Below are 23,319 nucleotides of genomic sequence, written 5' to 3' on the forward strand. Positions count from 1 at the left end.
TGTGTGAAAATAATAATAATAATCGTTGTTATTTTAATTATTATAATTTATTATTTAATAGTAATAATAATTAGTAGTATATATTATTATTATTAGTAGTAGTAGTAGTATTACAATTAAATATATTATAATAATTAAAACATGAATAAATTAATAATTTATATATATAATTAATTTATAAAAATTAAAATAATAACAAAATAATTATTATTATCATTATTGTGTGCATTATTTATGTGTGGGAAAATAATAATAATAATAATAATGGTTATTATTTTAATCATTATAATTTATTAGTGTTTTAATTATTATAATACATTTAATAATTATAGTAATTATTACTATTACTATAATTATTATTATTATTATTATTATTATTATTAGTAGTAGTAGTAGTAGTAGTAGTAGTAGTAGTAGTAGTAGTAGTAGTAGTAGTAGTAGTAGTGCATAAATAAATTCCTTTTCAAATGGACTTTGCAACTTTCACAACAACCAAATGCCTCGGGTCTGCTCCATAAGCTCTACAGTGAAGCACTCATAATGTTCTCAGTCAGAGTAAACACTATTTCTTTGAAATAAAGAAGATAATCTCAAAAGCAGATCTCTGAGCTGTAAACTCATCAGGGCTTTCTTTCGTTCTGAATAACGATTCGTTTCCCCCCCAGGATCTGCACACCTTTTCTACACTCCTATTCCTCACACATTTGGATTATTTATGTTGAGTTCACTTCAAGCAAAATGGTATTTAAAGCTTTAGACAGCGCAGCACAGATGCTGCCCTCCTCGTATTTCAGCCGCTCTCTCCTAACGTCTGTTTCATGTTGAAAAGTCTCGAGAAGTTGCCAGTATCCTGGTATCTGTTACTGATGACCACTCTCTGGGAATATTCTGTACGTCCAATTCACAAACTTTCCCTTGAAATTTGTTCACACAACTGCATTTAATTAAAGTTCTCGATTCGTCATGATTGCGAAACTCATGGTATTTTAGATGTTTTGTTTAGAGGAGGAAGTTATATTGGTTTCTCAGGGCCGCTTCTTAAGAGGCGAGTGTCTGTCAGGCATGAGAGGGTTAAAGTGCACAGCTAAGGGGTCAGAGGTCAGCTGAGTGTACCGGGATGAAAATCACTGCATCATCAGACAGCAGCCTTGGCTCTGACTGTGTGAACGTCAGGGTGTCCACGAAACTCCACTAAAACTGTCCAGTCCTTCCCCTGGGAATGAGCAGCCACTTCCTCCTTCTATTTCTCTGTTTGCATTTCCTCTGGGAATGGGAGTGTCTCTCGTCAGTTACAGTTACATGTAAGAACTTTTTCCAACTACATAAAAAAAGGATGTTAATAGTTCTGAGAATTTATGAAAATGTATGTTAGTACCATCTTGTCAGTGTCAGTGAAAAAATAATAATAAAATGGTAGGAATGCATGTTCCAAAGCATGAATGCTTCACAACATAAAAACGTCAAAAAGCACATTTTCAAAATCTTTTTTTTTTAGATTGTTTTAAAATAAGGTTGAAAGTTTGGTCTGTTACAGTTTGCATATCATCATCCAAAATATAATATAATATAATATAATATAATATAATATAATATAATATAATATAATATAATATAATATGCGAAAACAATATTATATATATATATATATATATATATATATATATATATATTACAAAATATGAATATATTATATATATATATATATATATATAAAATGAGTACTATTTGTATTGTTTTTCTACATCATACGGCAACTCTACGACTTCCTACAAAGGTGAAGGTGAAACATAAATCCACAACTATCAATGTTTAAACACAACCTACACTTTAGCAGAGACCCGAGACTGAAACATCTGGATACGCAACCTTTTGCAAAGATGAGCAAAACACGCCCACGCCCACTAACAACCTACAATGGCAACATGGAGAGCATAGAACGCTATCAAACTAAAATGAATTTTGAAAGCAACTCTTTTTTTTCCAATCAAACAGGATATGGCTCACGAGTAACAAAGACTGTGGGCGGACGAACCCCTGACGCAAAAACTTCCAGCTCTAGAGCCAAGAGGCACAAAGGCTATCGCTCCCATTTCTTAAAAAAAAAAAAAAAAAAAAAAAAAAAACATACAGAGACTTCAGGGAAACGCGAATAACTGTGGACTTGACAATACTTGAATTTCAGAGGCCTGATGAAGAAGGTCTACAGTAACAACGGCCTGAGAAAGTGTCTGTTAGTCAGAGAAAGCGAGCATTAATTAATGACCAGCTGCCAAACTGCAAAATCGCTAATAATACTTAAGCTTGTGCCTTGGGCCCGTCAGCTGCACACAAATCAATAGATCGACAGTTTCCACTGTACAACATAAGTCAACGTCCATTTAAACACACACACACACTTACACATGCTCAGCATTAGAGAGCGTTCTGGCTGAACCGGGCTGGACGTCTCTGACTGCTGCCAGTCTCTTTCTCAGTTTTCCCAGTGCGCAGCCCGAGCTAGATTAGCTAATTAAGGGGGACTGAGGCAGATCTTGTAGCTGGTGTGGCAGCGTGTTTTGACAGGTGGGCTTAGCGAACTGTGATTAGGGGAGAGGCCACGGCGAAGCGGTTAAGCCCTCCGTAAGCCCCTCGCAGACACGAGGAGCGATGCGATGCATGCAGACCCCTGAAAACACACTGCTGGTTTTGGGAAGGAGGAGGGGGTGGGCGATTCATGATTGACACCTTGAAAAGCTGAGATTCCGCCCCCGTCCGCAACCTGTCCCGCCTGAATGTTGTCTGACTTTCGACAAACATCTTTCTCTGACTTTTAAAAGAATGTCGCGTTCAGTGGAAGTTAAGCTCAGTCAACAGTATTTATGGCATTATGTTTATAACCACAAAACATAATTTCGACTAAAAGTTGCTGCCTTAGTAAAATCAACTTGGATGTTTAAGTCATTTCAACTTAAATTACATTAAACTGACTTAAAAAAAATGAGTTGAATCTTGTATAACTTATAAAAAAAAGTAGAAAATAGTAATTGTCATAATTGTTTCCCTAAAAAAGCAAAAATCAAGGTAACAGCGAGGAACTTAGAATGAAAGCGAATATAGGGCCAAGATTGTGGAGCATTTATATAATTTTCAAAAAGAACTTACATTAATTATTCTGTTAAAACTAATGTATTATAAAGCTGTTTAAATCATTTTCAGGTTTATGCAACGAAGTTGTAAAACTGAACATTACTCCAGAAAAAAGGTAATAAGTGATTTTCTAAAAGCATATTAACACACATTGTTCATATTTTGTGGCTATACTATTGAAAGAGTAAATATTTTAACATTCACAGATTGGCCCCATTCATTTCTATTGTAAGTGCCTCCTGATTTAACCAAGATTTTTGCTTTCTGTAAAGAAAAGGAAGGACAAGTGGAAATTAATTTTTGCCACAAATGCTGTCAACTGAGCTTGTACTCAAACTGAAATATTCTTTAATGCCCTTTCATGACAAGTCAGGTCACCTTTATTATTTGCTTTATAATACAGATTGTTTCATGTGACTCAAGTTACTCAACATAACATATTGAAGTAAAAGCATAAAAAAACAAAGAACAAAATCAGGATTTTGGACACAAAGTTAATACGAAAAGAAACGATGTCGTTAAAAATGGCCTGTCCTCAAGCAAAAATATGAGGATATCACAAACTTAGACGCAGTTTGACCTGTCATTTCAAAGACAGATATGAGTTGAATATGAGGTAAAGCTGCAGCTGACGCTTGCCTCACTCCATCGAGGTCAATGCATTGGACAATGCTGACGTGAAGCATCGAAAGGGCCCTTACACTTAAAAAAGCAGCAGACAGCACTTGCGCAAACAGTAACTGTTGGAAAGCGGGCAGATATAACCAGTTCAACAGTTTTAATAAACTCTCTCCCCCCTTACGCCAGAAGCTCTTTGTTTTCTCTGGGGTTCACAAGTGTTTCTTTGTTTTTGCGTGTATGTGTGTGCGCTCACGAGAGTGGGAACGCTGCGTGTGTGCGTATGTTTGTGCATTCAGCTATTTGTGAGCAATTCCTCATAGAGCTTTCTCAGCAGGTAAAGATGTGCTCGTGTGGGTGATGGGAGTAGGATTAGTATTATCTAAAACTCTCCAGCCGCCCTGAGTATCATCCACCGTGCTTAAGTTAAGGTGCAAGACCGGGTGATTTGCATAAGTAATTAGCTAATGTGCTGTTCAATTTCACTCCCATCTGGCTGCCTGAGTAGGCCCTCATTTCTCAAATTGACAGGCTGGTCTCTATCACTACCCACACTGCAACAAGGCGCACACCAAATTAATTTGTCAACCTTCTCCAGTAATGGGATGTTCACCTTGAAAACTCAATTTTCCCGAGTCCGACTGAGAGAAAAAGGTAGGAATTTGCTCTAAAATATAGCGCAAAAAATAACAAAAGCATGGCTAGATGGTTTCTGATAGCTTTTCAGAAAGTGACAGTAGAGCACATGAAAAAGGCTTTGCACATCAAACACACGCACACGAGGCCACGGAAGTATCTATTGATTAAAATAACCTAATTGGCCATTAATAAAAAAAAAGTAAATATTATACCTATTGATTTAAAACTCACAAAAATATGACTCATTGCCACAGTATATTCATTGGGGGGGGAGGGTGCAATAATACAACATTGAAGGAAAACAATACAACTACACTTCATAATATATAAAAATAAATAGTCCACTCAAGTGTGCTGGAAAGTGGCTATTCTGATCTTCGAATCAGACAAATCATGGTGTGTATATGTTACCGAAAAAGTGTGAAATCCCGGTATTGTATAGAATGCCTAGGCAATGTATAGAATTCCTGATGTTTTTTGCCAAAAATACATTACCTAATTCTATACATTACCTAGGCATTCTATAGAATGCCGGATTACACACTTTGCCGGTAACATATATAACACATACAACACAAAGGGTGATGTTAAATTAGAATCATTTACTTTAAAAGTTCCATTGGACATTTTCAGACTTGTGTATGTCTGGACATCTAAGCCGCAACTATTCCATCATGTCTTTTTTTTGTTGTTGTTGAGCGTTGGGGGCTGGGTTGGCACAGACGCCACTGATGCCAGGGTGTTCAGCTCAGGGACCACTCAGGGAAATGAGCCAAAAAAAGAATTTAATGAAACCCCATCCTCAGCCAAAATTAATTTTCAGTCTCATCTCTGGCCGACGGCAGTGTGAGTTCTGGGACCCCCGGCCCGTTTGTGGAGGTCTGGATGGAGGGTAAAGGGAAAGCGGGCTCATATAAATAAAAAAACACTGTTTCCACCAATACCATTTCTTCTCTATATTTCATTTCTCTTTGATGGTGACTGCAAACTTATTAAATTCCTTTGTGTGTTGCGCCCGTTCATGTCTCACTGCTCTTAAAATGTCTATTCATTTTGCCAGCTGCCACCCACTACAACATAAAGAGTCCCTGAGAACGGCACGGGTGACGTGGGATTTCTGGAGTGGGCCCAGAACCCACTCACACATGCACAAATACCTAAATACACACACACTAATGCACACAGCCCATAATGTGTGCACACTTTAATGGCAAAATCGAAGCCAAACTAAGACACAGATACAATCTTTAAGATTTTCTGTGACCTGAAACTTAGGTGCCAACAGCATTTAAACAACACTTCAATGCTTAATTTTTGTCTACTAAAGCAGCAGTGGCCCTGATGTTCGTTTAGGTCTGGTTCTGCACACAGGGGCGTTGAGCTTCTGTGCTGATGGATGCTGGGAGATGCATTCTGGGCCCTCAGATGCCTGACTGTCTGTCCAGTGCACCATCAAATGCTTTCCATGCCATTTAGCGCAGTGAATCCCACGCCACAGCGCGTGCCCGACCTTGGCGTTTTCTAGTGGCTCTGCCCATGCCATCTGCAGCCGGCAGGCTTGGGTAGTAAAGCATCTCGACCCCGCGATTCGGGCACATTACGCCCCCCACAAGGGGCTCGGCCAGATGGCACTACCCACTAAGAGGGTTTTACTGCCGCTAAAGACGCCTGGGCAGCAGCGGTGCCCACTCTCTCTCTCTCTTCCTCGTTTGCCACTGCCAAATGCTCCTTCAGCAGACACGCCGGTCATGATTAGCAGGCAACAAACAATCCTTTAGCATCCACCAGGGTCTGCTGAACAGCTCCATGCAACCAGAGCCTTTAGCGTAAAGACGAAAAAGAGAGAGACAAACGGCCTGCCTTTCATTACTCGGACTCGTCTACAGAGACTGATCTCTCTGCTCCCGTCATAAAGCTGCCGTTAACTGCCTACAGACTGCGGCTGATGAGAACCAACCCCTGAATTTGCTTGATAAAGCGCTGGATTTGTTTTCCCACAATGCCTTATGGTCAGTCACAGTTGGCCCACATGGCAGAGCTAAAAAGTATTACTGGCCCTCCAACGCTAACTTATCAAAGTTATCACATTTAAATGATCAGGCGTAATTGGGTGAAGAATGAAAATAAGCAGAGACATCTGACAAAATCAAGCCACTCGATGAAACATGGACAATTTCCCACAATGCATTGGTACCTACTGCTAGCATGGATGGATTTTAGCTGCTCGTTCCATGGGTCAAGGTTTGGCTCATTAGCTTCAGCAATTACTGTAGACATTGCTAGGAGCAGGGAAAAAAAGCATGTTTTCTCCATGTCCATTTTTTTAAAAATTAGATTAAGATAGATAGATAGATAGATAGATAGATAGATAGATAGATAGATAGATAGATAGATAGGCCAATCACATAAATGGCTTAGGTAAAAAATCTGGAATTAAGTTTCTGGAATTTCAGGAGTGACTATGCGCCAACCATTGGAATGAATGGGAATGCTAACGGATAGCTCTCTCCAAATATATTAGACCTCCTTGGCTCGTTTGGAAACCCAATCAAGCAGACTGCAGCTATGGTGAGGCACCAACTGTAAGGCCTGCACCAGTGAACCTGTCTGGTGGTATTTTCAGAGCCAGTATGTATAGTCAGCCTGGCCATTACCCCACGTCAGGGGACATATAGATCACTCGGCTCAGGTAGGAAAATAGGAAAAATCACGCGTATGGTCAGAAATAAATCAATAAATTCATTTTTTGTTGGGCGGTTTGCAAGAGTAGAGTGGGGATGTGTGCTGGAGACTCCATAGATTTGACCTGCTATAGCTCAAGCTGTGTTGTGAGAAAAACAGATGGTTTTACTTGGGCTTCTACATGTATCCGTTATCATTAAGGAACTTTGAAAAAAAACTGCCCTAAAATGAGGGATACAAAACAGCAGGTACATTTACCAATCCTGGCTTAAACGTCTCTAAGGTCTAGCTTAACTCGTGTGGAGATCTCTTAGTAAGCTTGTTAGTATTGCAGCAATGTCTGAAAGTCCAGTCAATCACACAGACAGTAAAGCCCTGATCGAGAAACTCTTATTCTCAGCTGACTGTGTCTTACCGGTAGATTCTGCAGCACGGTTAAGATGCGTGAGGGGTGAGCGGTGGCCCTTATGTATGTGTTGACAGGATCAGAGGTGGAGGAAGGGATCTTTACTGGACTCTTGGCCCAATTAAGCGTCAGTTGCTGTGGTTGATTAAGGGATTAAAACGGGCTGGTTGATGAGCTCGGTATTGACTGCTGGAAGAGAACGAGCAAACCTAAATCCCCCCTCTCTCTGGAGCCACTAGCCCTGCAACCCGGCCTCTAGTCTAGTGTGAGTGTGTGTGTGTGTGTGTGTGTGTGTGTGTGTAAGCATCTGAATTCGTGCAAGCAAGAATATGTAAATATATAAGTTCTGTGTGGAAGTGAAAAAGCCTTAAGCAAATAGTTCACCCAAAAATGAAAATTCATCATTTACTCACACACACATATATCCTGTGTGTGTGTGTGTGTTAGAGATGTGCGGTTGGCGGTTACAGCCACGGACTCCGCGGATAAACCGCGGATCGGGCGGATGACGTGACGAAAAATAATATTTTAATTATATTCGGGCGGGTGGCAGGCGGCGGTTGAACCAATCAAATGAAAGTCTCGTGGCTGTCATCAGCAGTGCCTTGCATCGCCCAATCAGCGGATGGGGGGCGGGTGCGGTTTTGAAAATTGGTCAAAAACGTTGGTGCGGATGGATGGCGGACGGAATGATGAGTTTTGTGATGCGGTTGCGGATGGAATAATAGCCCATCCGCGCATCTCTAGTGTGTGTGTGTGTGTGTGTGTGTGTGTTTGTTTTTATAGAAGAAAGTCATGAGTTTGGAACAAGCGTGCCGCACAAGCCCTGAAAAGTGAAGCCAAAACGTCTCGATCGCCCCCCGGTGACTGGTCCTAGTATAGGTCATAAGCCCCGCCTCCCCATGTTATTCAACGGGACGTGAGACCAACTAAACAATTAAATTACACTTCAAATATCTTTTTTCCAAAGGTGGTTTCTTTCATTTGCTGTCGTTTTTATCACGCTGATGTTAGTTCAAGTGTCTGTTTCAAAAATAAGTTGTTTTTTAGTTAGTTACGTGATGCGGTGGTGTAACGTCATGATTGACAGCTGTGATTGACAGGTTCTCTGAGCGAAGTAGTCACTGAAGCAGCAACGGACATTTTTTCGGGATCTTCGGAGGACTGAGGAGATTGTATTTACTTTATTTTAACAAGCCTCTTGACGTACTGCAATCAATTTTTAAAAAAGTGTGCAGAATCCTCTCTCCCTGAGTGCATTCTGCAAGAGTGAGGACGGAAGCGTTGATTTCACGGCTTTACTTCCTACTCACTACTGCGCAGGTCTGGTCCCGAGATCGCTACTGCGCAGACTCAAGTTCCAATATGTCAGCGCCATATCGGGACACTGGCGGCTTCAGTTCTCATCAATGGAAGAGATGCTTATCATCTAATGTCCACTTTTTTTTTTTTTTACCAAGCATCAATTTCCATTGATAAAAATAAATAATTAAATAAATAAATAATATTAAAAAATTACAGCAAAATGGGTGGCAAACATTAAGTCACACTAACTTAAATTGTTGTGTGCTTTATTTGTACAGTGTGTGCATGTGTGTGGTGTGGTACTGGGGTTGTATCAGTAAAGTTTATAGCTGCTGGTGGTTTTACTTGCAGAGGTAAAAACAGGTTTTTCTTTTTTCTTTTCTTTTTTTCTCCCTTGTTTTATGACATGATTGATTTTCTTTCATCGGCTGAGACTCCCCAGGAGATGCGTGGTGGGGGTGGGAGGAGGGGTAGGTCAGGGAAAACTGAACCCTCTGTGTGTGTGCGTGTGTGTGTGTGTGTGTGTGTGTGTGTGTGTGCGAATGTTTTCACCGGACTTTACCAACCTGTTCTTTCCGTGTGTGTTGGACAAGTTGAGTGCTTCACACTGTGTCTGGATACAACATTCCAGGGAACGCAAACAGAAGAGGGTTAGAGACATCATCTTCCCCAAACACACTCGCACACTCAGTTTATTCACCTCTACAGGCCTGACAGCTCTGAACCTCCCAACTGTTGAAAATAACTGCAGAAGACACTATTCTTGCAGGAGACCGTTCATTCTTGCATCAAATTTCCCTTCAGAGTGTCCTTAATCATTATTATTATTTAAATTAGTACCGACAATTGTAAGAATTATAACAATAAATCAATCAGATAAGTGTATATAACAAGCCTTTTTCATGCCTAACAACAAATATACCATACAGAATATTTCATCTGGCAGACTATACGAAAAATTCACATTGAACAATTCTTCCACCAATATATCTCATTAGCATAACTGTAGACCATATATGGTGTTATATATTCGATTTCACATCACCTTTGAACATGGCTCGTCTAATAAGCTGGAATTTTACTGTAAAAATTATTTCATCATCATGATATAACTTATTTGGTCCTTGTCACAATAATTTCCAGTTTCCAGGCTTCCCACTCAATTTTCTTCATCAATAATTAAATTCAAAGTGGACCAAAAAGTTTGTGTAACTGATTTCATTTAAAAATATAAGGCAGTTTCAATTTTACCTTTTAAATGTAACAATTTTAATGGGTTGATGTTTTTGTTTTTTTTGTTGTTGTTTTTTTACAAATCCAAAATTACAGTTAACTGAAGTTATCAAAAACTCATTCCATTCTGTTGGTCGAGACTCGAGACTGCACCCCTGGCTCCAGTCCGAGAGAGCAATGTATTACAAGACAATGTGTTTTTACTTAGGGCATAAATCCATGTGTGAAAGTGCACCCGGTTCTGGCAACCAGAGGGGACACGGCTCAGACAAATCGCCCCACTTATCCCGATCCCTGCACACGCTATACTATTCTCCACAGATTTGGGGGGGGGGGACTTATGCCCACCATTAGCCACTTTATTTCATTCCTAGGATCAAATTTGTTGTCCAGTTAGGCCTCTCATCTCCAACTCAAAGGGAATAAATAAAAGCAAGCTTTATTGCTCGGCACCCTGAAACAAGAAAGGGGGCAAGGAGAGAGGGAGATAGAAAGAAAAAAAAAATCTCCAATTCATTCGGATCCAGTCAATAACACTGTAATATTTATGAAGGCTGGATGCTGGCCTGCCCTAAAACCCAAACTCCAGCAATCCTGAATTATAAATTGGTATTGATTTGTGTTGTGTTTTGTGTGAGTGTGTGCGTGCACTCTTGTGTTTGTTGGAGAGACCGAGAAATATAGAAACGGTGTGTGTGTGTGCGTAAGAAAGACAGACAGAGAAGGTGTGTGTGTAATTGCATGTAGACGCAGTATTCGTTTGGAAAGGGAGAGAGGGTGTGTTTTTTTTTACAGGGCCGATAAAATTCTAATAAGAGGTGTATGTAGCTTCAGGTGAGCAAACGAGTGTGTGCACAGTGTAGTGTGCGAGTATGAATGAGAACTGACATGCCTATGTGAGAATGTATGCATATGACACTATTAATGTAAGTAGGTGTATTTGTGACTATGTGCACATACTGTACATGTGTGCAGTGTTAAAATAACTAACAACAGCAAAGCATCAAATATACATGATCCTCTGGCTCTAGACGAGAGATCTATGTCCATTGCACATAACACAACAAAGGCCAACCCAGACAAAAACCAACACAATAAACTACACCGCCACAACTCACACATGAGCCAGGTTTCATCACAAGCAATGTCTGCTCTGGGGAAAGCTCTCTATATAGTGGTGAACACTAATTAGTGGTGTTTACTATAGCACTTAAGGTAAGCAGCACTATTATAATTGCTCCTACTTAGAGTTAGTGATTTAACACACTTCTAACCAATTATTAAAACACCTTTACAAATTTCAAATCATGTATTGTTTTGTTTTTGTTTGTTTGTTTTTTGAGTGTGCAATGACTCTTCTAAGCATTCAGATTTATGGTTTACATATAACGTATAACCCTACATTGAAGGAGGGACATGAGCCATATCTAGAGATTTGAGGTGTGTTCTAGTAAACAACCACCCATAACGCCATAGTAATTAGTAATAGCAAAACCCTAAAAAGCTTTCAGAACACCTTAGCAACCACATAATAATGCTCTTACAAATGCTTACAACACGCTAGCATTATTGTTTTAAGGCCATGAATCACTTACTAATATACATACATACATACATATATATATATATATATATATATATATATATATATATATATATATATATAACAAGATTTTTGTTTCAAATAATTGGCAAAACGATTTAAAAAATTACAAAATATTTTTTTTTATCATGGAAAAAAATTTCCACAAAAATATTAAGCAGCACAATTTTCAACAATATCAGCATATTAAAATGATTTCTGAAGGATCATGTGAGACTGAAGACTGGAGTAATGATGCTGAAAATTCAGCTTTGCATCACAGGAATAAATTACATTTTAAAATATATTAAAACAGAAAACGGTCATAATAAATTGCAATAACATTTCACAATATACACCAATGAGCATAAGTGACTTATTTTAAAAATATTATAAAATCTCACCGACTCCAAACTTTTGAACGGTAGAGTAATTGTGTTATGTGTTTGTCGTAATTTCATTTTTGTTGGCTGATTTGAACTGATATGATAAGATCACTGTTTTTGCATTTCAACGTAAGTGTATCCAGCAGTTCATTGAAACAATATAACATCTCAATGGAGGGATCTATGCGTGTTTGTCTGTACAGTACGTTGGTGATTATGTAACGGTCAGTCCCTAAAGCAGTCTCCTGTGGCTGGCTACTACACTGCCACGGTCGCCCACATCAGATTTATGGATCTTTATATAGAAATCAATACCCTCTTAATCTGCTCCTCTTTCTCTCTCCAATCTCTCAGGCCTCCATCCCTCCCCCTCTTCCATTCTCACTCTGTTTCCATTTCTCCACCTGCCTCCATCCAGCCCCTGCCTTTCTCTCTCGTTTGCCCTCTACCCTCATCCACACCATCACTTCTGTCCTCCACACCCCTCTCCATTGGTCTCTGTTTCTTTCTGCGCTTATAGGCTGGTCTGGGCATGTCAAGGCCAGATTGCACCCTGAGACAGTGAGAGACCAAAAGGACACAGGAAGGAAAGGAAAAAGAAAGCATAGATGGAGTGGTAGAGAATAAATCGCACTCATTCAAAACCTCATCAAGGACATTCTACACCGCTGTGTTGTCCCGCTGTTCAGCTGTGTGGGATTTAGGTTGTGAGGTTGACTAGATTTGGACCTGTAGAGTTCAGCTCACAAATCTCATCCTGATCCAGTTGGGAAATCTAAAAGTGAAATGACCTTTCTTCTGCTTTTGTTGCCGTTTATCTACCGTAGGTTTTATTGTGTTCAATGACATAACATTGTGTCCTAACCATGCACAACCTGATAAAACAAAAAGCGATAAATTGTGTATCTCATCAAGTTTGTGTCCCAACAACAAGTGATGATACGTTCTGTCGGTCCACTGGTATCTATTTTTGTCACGTTGTAACCTAACGGTCACAGTATAATCTCAATGGTCCTACACCACATAGTTCTATATTAGCATGAAACAGAGTTTGCAACCCATTTTATTTCCATAATGTGACATTTCAGAGTAAAACTGGATATTCACTGAAAATGAGGGAAATAATATTCTGATGTATAATGAGGAAAGTGCAAAAAATTAAGTGAGAAAAAAAGTGACATTCAGATATTCAATGAGGAAAAAATTTAACGGAATGGAAATTCTATGAGAAGAAAAAGTGAGAATGCTAAATCAAATATTTTATGATAATAAAAAATACAAAACAAATAAATGAGGAAATATATTCAATGTGAAATTTGAAACATTCGAAATGAGAAAAATATGTTGTCACTAACTTTACATGTGGTTACAAAATATATTGTTGGTTTAACTTAGTAAGTAACATTATTGCCTTAAAATTTTGAGTTCATTGAAATTAAAAAAATTGTTAATACAATGAAGGATATTGGTTTAATCAACAGAAATTCAAAATATTATGTTATCTAAACCACATACATTTTCTAAATTGATTTGACAAAAGAAAAAAAAATGTGATAACAGTGTAGGCCATGGTATACAACTAAATTGATTACTAAAAATGATTAGACCTCAAAAAAATCCAAAAAGGTAGAATATATCGGAATATGATAAGTCAGAACTACTTTTGATATGTTTAACCGTAGATGCATTCTGTATTCAAAACCAGCGTTATGTGTGAGCACCTCTCGAGAACATCTGCAGTTTGACCAGACCATGACCTGCACGGAGCCCCATGCTGGTCTGGATCTCTATGGGGCGACAGTAGCGCTCTACCCTTTCAGCAGCTTAAGGAGGAGAATGCGAACCCCCTTCACATCTGCTAGCCAGAATCAGCACCATGGAGAGAGCCACCTTAATGAACCATGGCACAGAACCCTCTGATGCAAAACAGCAGGGCCTCATTAGGGCTGTTTTTAATTGGGCAGACGTTCCGTTACTAAGGTGAGAGGGGGTAAAGTTATCAGAGAGTGGGTAGAAGCATGCTGGATGTATTTGATATTGAAATTTACCAATTTGATCAATTATTTGTTGCTAGAGACTAGGGCTGCACAATATTGTAAAACACGGACATTGCGATATTTATTTTCTGCAATATTATATACTGAGATATTAAAAAATACAGGAATTTTCACCATATGAGTTGAATAGCTATATTTGGAAAGACTGAATAATTTGGGTAATTTTGTTGGGGAGTTCATCTGCATAGAAAAACAACAACAACTGAAAAAGTACTTTTTAATCTGAAGACTTTTTAAATGGCAAAATCCTTTTAATGTAAACGATTTAGGAAAAGCTTCACTGTTAATAAAAGTTGTAAATAAAACAAAGATTACTGGAGTATGTTTTACAAGAAAATACTATTTCATTCTTTCTACTTAAAACTCTTTCTACTTACTTATTCTTTTCAGACTGAAATAATTAACTAATTTTTTCTAGTGTTGAAAAAATGTTTTTTCCCAAAAATTTAAATTCATGAGTAATTCAACACAACTATAAAATAATATTTATTATGATTGATTATTATGATTATTATTGTGATAATTGACAATAAGAAATATTGTAATATTGTACTGTAAAATAAATATTCAAGTAATAAAATAACTATATTTACTGTAAAATTACAATACCAATATTTACACCTTAACTTCTTCAACAGTAATAACTATTGTTTCATTAACTACACGTGTAAATGCCGCGCATCACTCTGAAAACGGTAGTGCATATATATATATATATATATATATATATACAGTATATATAATTAAATGCCAACCTCTGTGATTTGACAATCGCACTAAGCAATATCAATTTTATTTCGACATTTATATATATATATATATATATATATATCTCGAAGCCCTCCTAGAGACAGGAGAGAGTGAATTACAGAGATTTTACCAGAGTTAATGGGCAGTTTTAGGCAATAAAAACTTTTAGGCAGATTTTAGTCTGAGATCATATACAGTAGCCCTCTGGCGTCAGAATCTGGGTCGGACTCTGGGTTCAGGTCCAGTTCAGTGGTATCCCAGACAAGTCAGCATGATCTTAGTCAAATCAATACTGGGGCGTGGCTAAGAGGACCCCTGCCTGTGTTTACTTTCCCAGATTACACAGCACCCAGCGTTCCTTCTTTGAGACCCGCAGGAGGCAGCGATATGTCGACAGAGGGATGAGGAAGAACGGATCGATAGCTTTTCCCTCGCAGAGGGGTAGCGAGGGATAATGCTAGCATTAGTGACAGGCACTGGAGGGGTGGATTTAGCTGCAACACTTCCACATTTGCTGGAGGGGGGCGATCAGATTCCCATGACCCCAAACACACTCTGCCATTCACTGGAAGGAGGCGATGCTCACCTGGCTGTTTGGAGATTCTTGCTCGGAGCATCTAACAGCATCCCTAAAGGAGTTGAACTGTTAGGAATGAAAACCAGCATAATGGTGTAAGAACTGACAGATGCGTAGTTGTTGTTTTGTTTGGGTTTTTCCCCTCCTTTTATTCATGCCTTTCTGCTTCTCTCTTTCTCCATCAGAGTGGGCCCTCAGGAGCACATCCATCTCTGCAGGCCCCGGGGCCGTTCTGCAGGCTGTGACTGAGCCTGGGCCTACAGTTGTCGGCCCCACAGGCTCCCAGACACATCTCACCTCAGGCTCTGGATGCAAACACAACACTTCCCCATAGAGAGCTGTAAACAGGCACTACAGATGCCCTTCACTCTGCTATAACTCCTGCTAGCCTCAACAACTGCTTCATCTGTTTTTAAGTGAAGAAATAGAAGTGCAGGCCTTTTACTCAAAGCTCTTTACATGTATGGAAAATGTCAACAGCGAAGAGGAACAAATGTTTGCTCTTAACCTTACAATTACATTGTCTTTATTTACTGAATAGCTTAACTTCTGGTATGAAGAAATTTTTTAGCTAGATGCATATAACAAAAAAAAAGTAAAAATTGTTTAATATTTAAAATTAAAACAATAAAAAAACAGACATTCTATGAGAAAAAAAAAAATGTATGTAACTGAATACTCAATAAGTAAATACAATTATATTAAAAGAAATACAAATTAAAAATCAGCAAAATATTAATTAAAATATTTAAATAAATAAAATAAATGAATGTAAAAATAAATAAAGCTACAAATTGAAAGTGAAAAAAATGCACGGACAAATACCTAAAAATGCTCAGATATTCAATTAGAACATGCAATATATATATATATATATATATATATACTGTATATAGCCTACTGTATATAAAGTGAAAGAGATTTTTCTTAAGTGAAAGTCTTCATATGTGGCACACAAGTCTTATTGGCACACATGGATGATACTGCAACAACAAGACAGTAAACATCCAAGTCCACGCGGAAGCTGGTGCTCCAGATAAGTTACAGTGAGTTAACCTTCTGTTGGAGGCTTGTGTGGCAGAGGGTGAGCCTGTAACAACAGAACCGAGAGGGAAGGTGCTTGTGGTTGTGTGGCTTTCTATTTGCAGGCCTGGCTGTGTTGCTGGTGTAGCGAGAGTTGAAACAGATAGCCCGCGTGTAACAGGAGAGGTCTACAGCACAAACAGCGACTGTCGTATTTCCCTTCAATCCTCTCAGTCGGCCACTCAAGGTCATCATCGTGTTACGGCTATGATAAACACACACGTACACATTAGGTCGCGGTTGCAAAATTAGTGCTGACATTGTAAGATATGATATGTATTGGAATCGTGGCCCAAGACACATTGAGCTGTGGTGTAAGGTTGGGGAATTTGTTTTTTTATTGCAATCGCAATGTAATTGTGATGGGTCTCAATTGACCCGCAACATGTCATTATCCAATTCTTCCATCATTTCCTGTCATCTCTTGACATTTACTATACAGAAAAGGCACAAAAAAACATAATAACTTTTAAAGTCCAGGCTAAAAGCACAGGAATGATTGTGTTCGCAATCGCTTCTACGGTTGATGGGGGTGCTTTGGGTAAAAACGGCTCAATAGACTCAGGGTTAATGAGAGATGACCATTCGAGAATGGCTATGGGAACTTTACGCTCCACATCGTCATGGCGACTGGCCTCATTTCACCTGCATCTGTCACTGTTTTTATCAGAGTGCCACCACCAGGGCTAACAGCCGTGCTACTGCAGAATACTCAAAACTCACTCTCTCTTTCCCTTTTTCTTTCCATTCCCCTGTTTTTCCTTTTCTATTCCACAGAAGTGTGCACGAGAGCGGAATAGGGGGCAAGACGGGTCCCCCTGTGAGGGACAGGATATACTGAATTATTGAACCAGCCAAACGGGCCACCTGCCCCTACACCATGATCATTCATATTTCACATATAAAACACACAAGCACACTAAAACATACCTCTATACCATACAGGCCTAGTGTGAATCCAACCTAAAACACTTGAACAATATTTTTTGGCAAACATTTTACCAATGTCAGACAGGAGGAGTGTTATTTTTGCAAAAGTAGTTGTGCAGAAATTACACACTTCACCTTTAAGAAGTGTTTTTATATGATAATAAAATGCTGCTTTTGTGACAGCTAAGATTGACTGCAAATTATTACTCTAAAAATGGTTAATCAATAAAAAAGCTGCATCACTCCTCTATTCCACATTAAAGCACATTAAAACGAGCTAAGACTTCCTGGTCCTGAGTGTATATAGTCATACATGTACAGTGTCCGCCTGTAATATGTCTCTAACACACACAGACATAAAATCTGCCTCTTTAACACCCTTCTGTTCTGCCTCTGACTCATCTCCACTTCCAAGAGCTCATCATTTTTTTCAATTTTACCCAGGCTGCCCAGTAATGTCCTTCTTTTATTGCAAATCTATACTCTTAATCTGGCCGGCACCGATGGGCGAGCAGCTCGATCAATAGAACGCGATTGCTGGGAAGAGTCCAGAGAGGCTGATAACCAAAAACCAGCAGCCACCCCCACAGGGTTAAGCTCTGACACAGACATGCACATATATGTACAAAGCACACACACACACAGTCCTATCACATACAAACATTCAAAATAAGGGTTAAGCTGAAGTTCAGACGCACATGCACATTTGTATAGACACCATCTTACACAAACAGACAAACACATTAAGTTCTGACACAAGCACACATATAAATAATAAAGCAGAGGGATAACTCCTTAGAGAAGGACCAGTTGTGAAAATGCTTCTATTTTGTACTATTAATTTAAAAAATATTTGGATATTTGGATATATTAATATAATGTGAATTACATAAAAATAAAATGTACATTTTAAATTTTTAACATTTTTGTTATACATTTCTTTTTCTTTTTGTTTTAATTTATTAAACATTAAAACAAATTAATTTAATTTATTTAATATAATTTTTATTATTTTTTATTTAATATTATAAATATATTTATAAAATTTATAAATAATATTTTCCCCCATTTTTCTAATGCTTTTCTTTTTAACAAATTATATTATCAAAAGAGTAAAAAAGTGAAAACGTTGAATTTTAAAGAAATTGATCTTTCCTTTAAAAAAAAATTTTTTCTGCCAGATTTTCAATATGGTCTCAGACTTTTGTGCTCCACTCCACGCAAACACACACACACACACACACACATCTTAAGAACTGGCTTTCCCTTCACTTCACACATCCACTATTCTATGCTATACAGGACCTTCATGAAAACATGCTTTCCTTATGAAGAGATAAGAGGAGAGACACTGGTGAACATAGACACGGAGCAAAGGTCAGGAAGGTCACATGGAAATGGATGTTAACCCTTTTCTATCATCTCATTTCTCTCTTCGTGCATGACTCAAAATGAAAAGCATAGAGGCGAATTATGATGATCATGTTTGAGGCAGGGTGGTTGAGAGGGAAAAGGAGGTAATTAGACCAAACCCATCTAAGCACTGACAGCGCTGCACAATTTATTGTCCAACTAAGAGAACTCTCTGGACAATCTAATTGCAAAATTAGCTTGTACTAACACCTGTTTTAAAGCTTGCAGAGCAATATTTCATCCAGCCCATCACAAATTGACTCTTCCCTAAGCACTTCTTGATCTATAAATGGCATGTAATGCAAGTGCTTCCAGTTTTGTGTAAGTAAAGGGGTAGTGAGATACGACCCCTGACCTTTCTGACCCGTACTTAACCCTTAACAAGTGAATAGACTCGCATTTACGAAGCTGAAACAGGACAGGAAGTGACTGTGTCGCCACAATTGCCTTATTTCCTGTGACAGGCGATAATGGGCCGAAATCAAAAAGAATCAAGTGAAGCTCTTTTGTTTGTTGTTGTTTATCGTCTCCATTAGCAGTAAACATCACGATCAATGGGGCAAAATTGATGAGACCAAACTAACAGAGAGGCAGGGGTGAAAAATGATTCCTTTGAATGCCACCAGGCCTGGCTGCGCTAATGCAAGCGTGCGCGTGCGCGTCCGAGGGCTCTTATTTGTGATGCATGGAGCCGCACAGCCGTGCACAGCAGGTCTTGATTTACAGAGCAGATCTGTGCTTGAAACAAAGGTAGAGATTGTGGAGGATAGAATGAATGGCCGTCATTAAGCCTTTTACAGTGACGGGCGCTACAGCTGATTTGCATGGTGGGCCGGCGGCCGCCCCTCGCGCCGAACTGATTTATCTGTTGGTTTAAGGAGCTCAGGGCGGCGCTCCTATAAATACTGCCCATCTTAATAGGGCGCTAAAATGCAGTCGTATGGACCGGTCCGCCTTAAATCAAGCGCATCCGCTGTCACCCGTAAACACTTTAGAATGGGTTTTGGTCAGCGTAATGAGGAGTTTGGATGTGGCTGGCACACACACACAAGCTAGACATCAGCGATTCAGCCCCCACGTAGCGCCATTCATTCAGACTACTCCCAGAGGAAACATTTCAGATGGCAATATCAGCCTCATTGTAGAGAGATGAAAAATTCAAACGCTCTCGCGCACGCTTTTGTCGTATTTTGTCGCGCCTTTGATGGTTCTCTCGCCCAGTCGGTTGTTAGTAAATTGGCATTATTGGTAGTTTGTTTGCCGGCGTGGATGCAATAATGGCTGCAGGGTTTTGTCATTTACTGAGCGGCTAAATAATGGTACATTCCATAAAAGACACCGAGAGCATGAAAAGGTGACATCATCTCTGCAGGTTCGGACCTTACACCAATCAGATGCACTCCATGGCAGCTAGAGGTGAGAAGATTTCGTGTGTGGTTGTGCGTACGCGCTTTTGTAAGTGTGTGTGTGTTGAGAAAGAGGGAGGGTCACTGATTTCCGGCTCCCTTCACTTCTGTCCGCTGGATACGCTCCAAGGCCAGTCTAATGAGCCAACATGGATTTGGTAATGACCCCTGTGCCCAAGGAGGACACTCTCACTGCTGTCCTGTTTGGAAGTGCACACTCTCTCACACAATCTCGTCTACTCCATTCCAGTCATTACAAAACCTCCCTACAGATGCTTTTAGTGGGTAGAAGTCCAGTCAACAGGGTAAAGAGTTTTAGAAACGTATTCAGAACGGAATAAGCAGTTAGCAAACCTTAAAGTAAAAACATGTGGCATTAACCCGGGGGGGAGGCAAAAAGAATGGGAATTATGCAATATATTCAATATCTCCAAATGTTTCAGAATCCTATCGATCCATCTACACATGAACCCCTGCGAGAGCTGCATTTGTCAAGAGGAGAATGTGTATACAAACTTCGCAAATGATCTTTCACTCACTAGTCTGATTGAGGATTTACCCCCAAAATGGACATTAATAAAATATCCAGGTGTCAGTAGGTACAGGCGTCTTTCCATTTTGGGGGGCAAGAGGAAGATACAAGATGTTCTTACCTGTCAATGATGACAGGATCAGATGGCGTCTCGTTTCGGTTCCCGCAGCTCTTCTTGTCACAACACCGGCTGAAATGGATAAAAGACATAAGTTACATGCCTATCTAATAGGGTTGGATCGATATCAAAATGTTTTGGTGCAATACTAGCCACTGCGACCTCAGTACCAATATTGAATCAACACCAAAAACATAGGGTGTCAATAGACTCAAACATTCAACATTATAATTTGCAATTAGTTGCATAATAATCTCAATTTAACCAAAGAATATATAATATAATAATATATTTGGACGGCACATTTTTTATTAAACATACAAAATAAATCACTTTTATGATTGGGGTTATATTTAATCTTGGTTTAGATAGCAAGAAACACAAAAATGATTTTTTTTTTTTTTTTTTTTTTTTTACAACCAGCTTGATGTTCAATTAGATTTTTAAATACAAAATTTGAGAAGAGTGACTTGATTTGGAACCAAAGAAAAAGGACATAAAGCTCTCTAAAAGACCACAGAAGAAAAGAGATTTGCTTTGATGCTTAAAAGAAATGCTCTGCTCTGTTCTGTTCTTTGAGAGGTAGGGATGGAGCTATGTGGTGACCGGCAAGTCTTTCCAAGCTGGTGGCTGCCTGACAGGTCGCCCTCTTTCTCCTCTCGCCCTGTGCTCCAGCTGGGCTGGGCCCCCGCCAAGGTCACTCAGCCAGCCTCTGACAGTTTGGACAGCACCCAGAGAAGTCCTGGTGCAGCGGCTCTCTCCCAAATGCTCCTCTCCGACACTGTCATCACCTCTGCCCTTGCCCATGCCCTCGCCCCAGGCTGGCACCTCATCTGGTGGCATGTGGTTCCCCTAAATACATCCCGCCTTGCCCATTCACCCCTTGCCAACCAAACTGGTGAGACCACTGGTGCCGCCTGCTTTGTGAAAATGGTTCCAATTAAGTTTAATCTCATCAGCTTGAGATCATCAGTCAGAAGAGAAATAGTGTTGCAGTAGTGCTTCCTGCAGGATTTAGTTTTTTGCAGCAAGAGATAGCAATAGCCCTAAGAATTTGGGCCTAATAATATAATAAATAATCCCAAATAATTTCCCCCCTAACTATTAAATAAATACTAAATATTAAATATTACACTTAAAAATATATTTAAAGAATTTTTTAAAAAAAAATATTACATTTTCGTATTTTTTATATAATATTTGTATATATATATTATAATAATAATTTATATGTTATATTATAAAAAAATTAAATCATATTTTTAAGTATATATATATATATATATATATATATATATATACTTAAAAATATGATTTAATTTTTTTATAATATAACATATTTAAAGAAAATATAGATTTTTTTATGAATGATGACTAAGCATAATCAAAATTAATCATGAAGCAGCAGCACTCCTGAATAACAAAGCGGGAGACACCGAGTTGGTGTACCTGCTCCATTTTTCTCTGCACAGTTTGATAAAATGATGAAGTAGATGCTTAAATAAAAAAAATCCTTACCCTCGATTAAGATTAGCTAAGCAATAACTTCAAATCATATTGTATAGATTTTTCCGACCACTAAGACTCCTGATATATTCATCCTACTTTCTTCATGCTGTCATGCATTAGATTGCCATTTGACAAATAATCCTCACTTAGAGCCACTAAATGCAAAATGATCTGACTTTATGAATCATTTATCACATTGTTTGATCTTTAAGAACCTGAAAAAACATAAACCGTTTCCTTGTTTTCCTGTTCTTTGTGTGTGTGACTGTTGCCATAGTGCGCGCCACCATAATTTATTCCCCCAGCTACTTGGAACCATTAGCAAACTTCCAGGAGACCAATTAGCATTGGAAACCCAATGGTGAGGCTGTGGTGACAACCTCCTCAAACTGCGAAAGAAGTGTTATAAACAAACTGGACCCCAGGAGCACAGCCAGGTCCAGAGGGAGGCCCGGGCCCCCGTTCGCAAAAACAAACCTTGGCGGAGCGTCCATAATGTGGCCTTAATGGCGTTCCCTCCAGGGTCTAAGCAGGCTAGCCCTGGCTTGGTTAATGACGAAGGGCCAGAACCACGAAAACAAATGCGGCTCCAACCTTAGGACAAGCTGTGCGGCTGTAGAGAGGCACCTACCCTGGTCGCTCCTACTGATTAGACATAGATTGAGGAACAGATGCTTTAAGAGCTACTTACTCAGCTTGCTATCTCCACAGTGGCCCTCACTAGTCCACCAGATGGACCTCCGGTATACTAAAGTAGATTCACTCAAAAACTAGAAAGGTGGGTTTATCGGATGAGGGTGCAATATCAGAGCGAGGCTTATAAAAAAAAATAGCCTTCAAAGCTTCCCTGGGGAATCTTAAGACTAACATCAGATAGAGTGGAACATGCTGAAGGGGTAAGATAAGACATGAAACGATAGAGAAGGACAGAGAGAATGGATGTCAATAGAGGGCTTGTTTTCAAAGG

General features: G+C 39.1%; 1 protein-coding gene across 3 annotated transcripts in view; it reads right to left on the reverse strand.

Moving 5' to 3' along the window:
* Window positions 1-23,319, reverse strand: part of LOC311095324 (transcription factor COE3) — a 105,478-nt gene that overhangs the window by 59,091 nt on the left and 23,068 nt on the right. For all 3 annotated transcript variants that reach the window (XM_084133794.1, XM_084133795.1, XM_084133793.1), the window contains exon 6: window positions 20,847-20,915. In XM_084133794.1, coding sequence (XP_083989920.1) covers window positions 20,847-20,915 — 69 coding nt within the window. The remainder of the gene's footprint in view (window positions 1-20,846; window positions 20,916-23,319) is intronic.

Source organism: Abramis brama (assembly GCF_963993115.1).
Source record: "Abramis brama genome assembly, chromosome: 13".
In the NCBI taxonomy this organism is placed as follows: Eukaryota; Metazoa; Chordata; class Actinopteri; order Cypriniformes; family Leuciscidae; genus Abramis; species Abramis brama.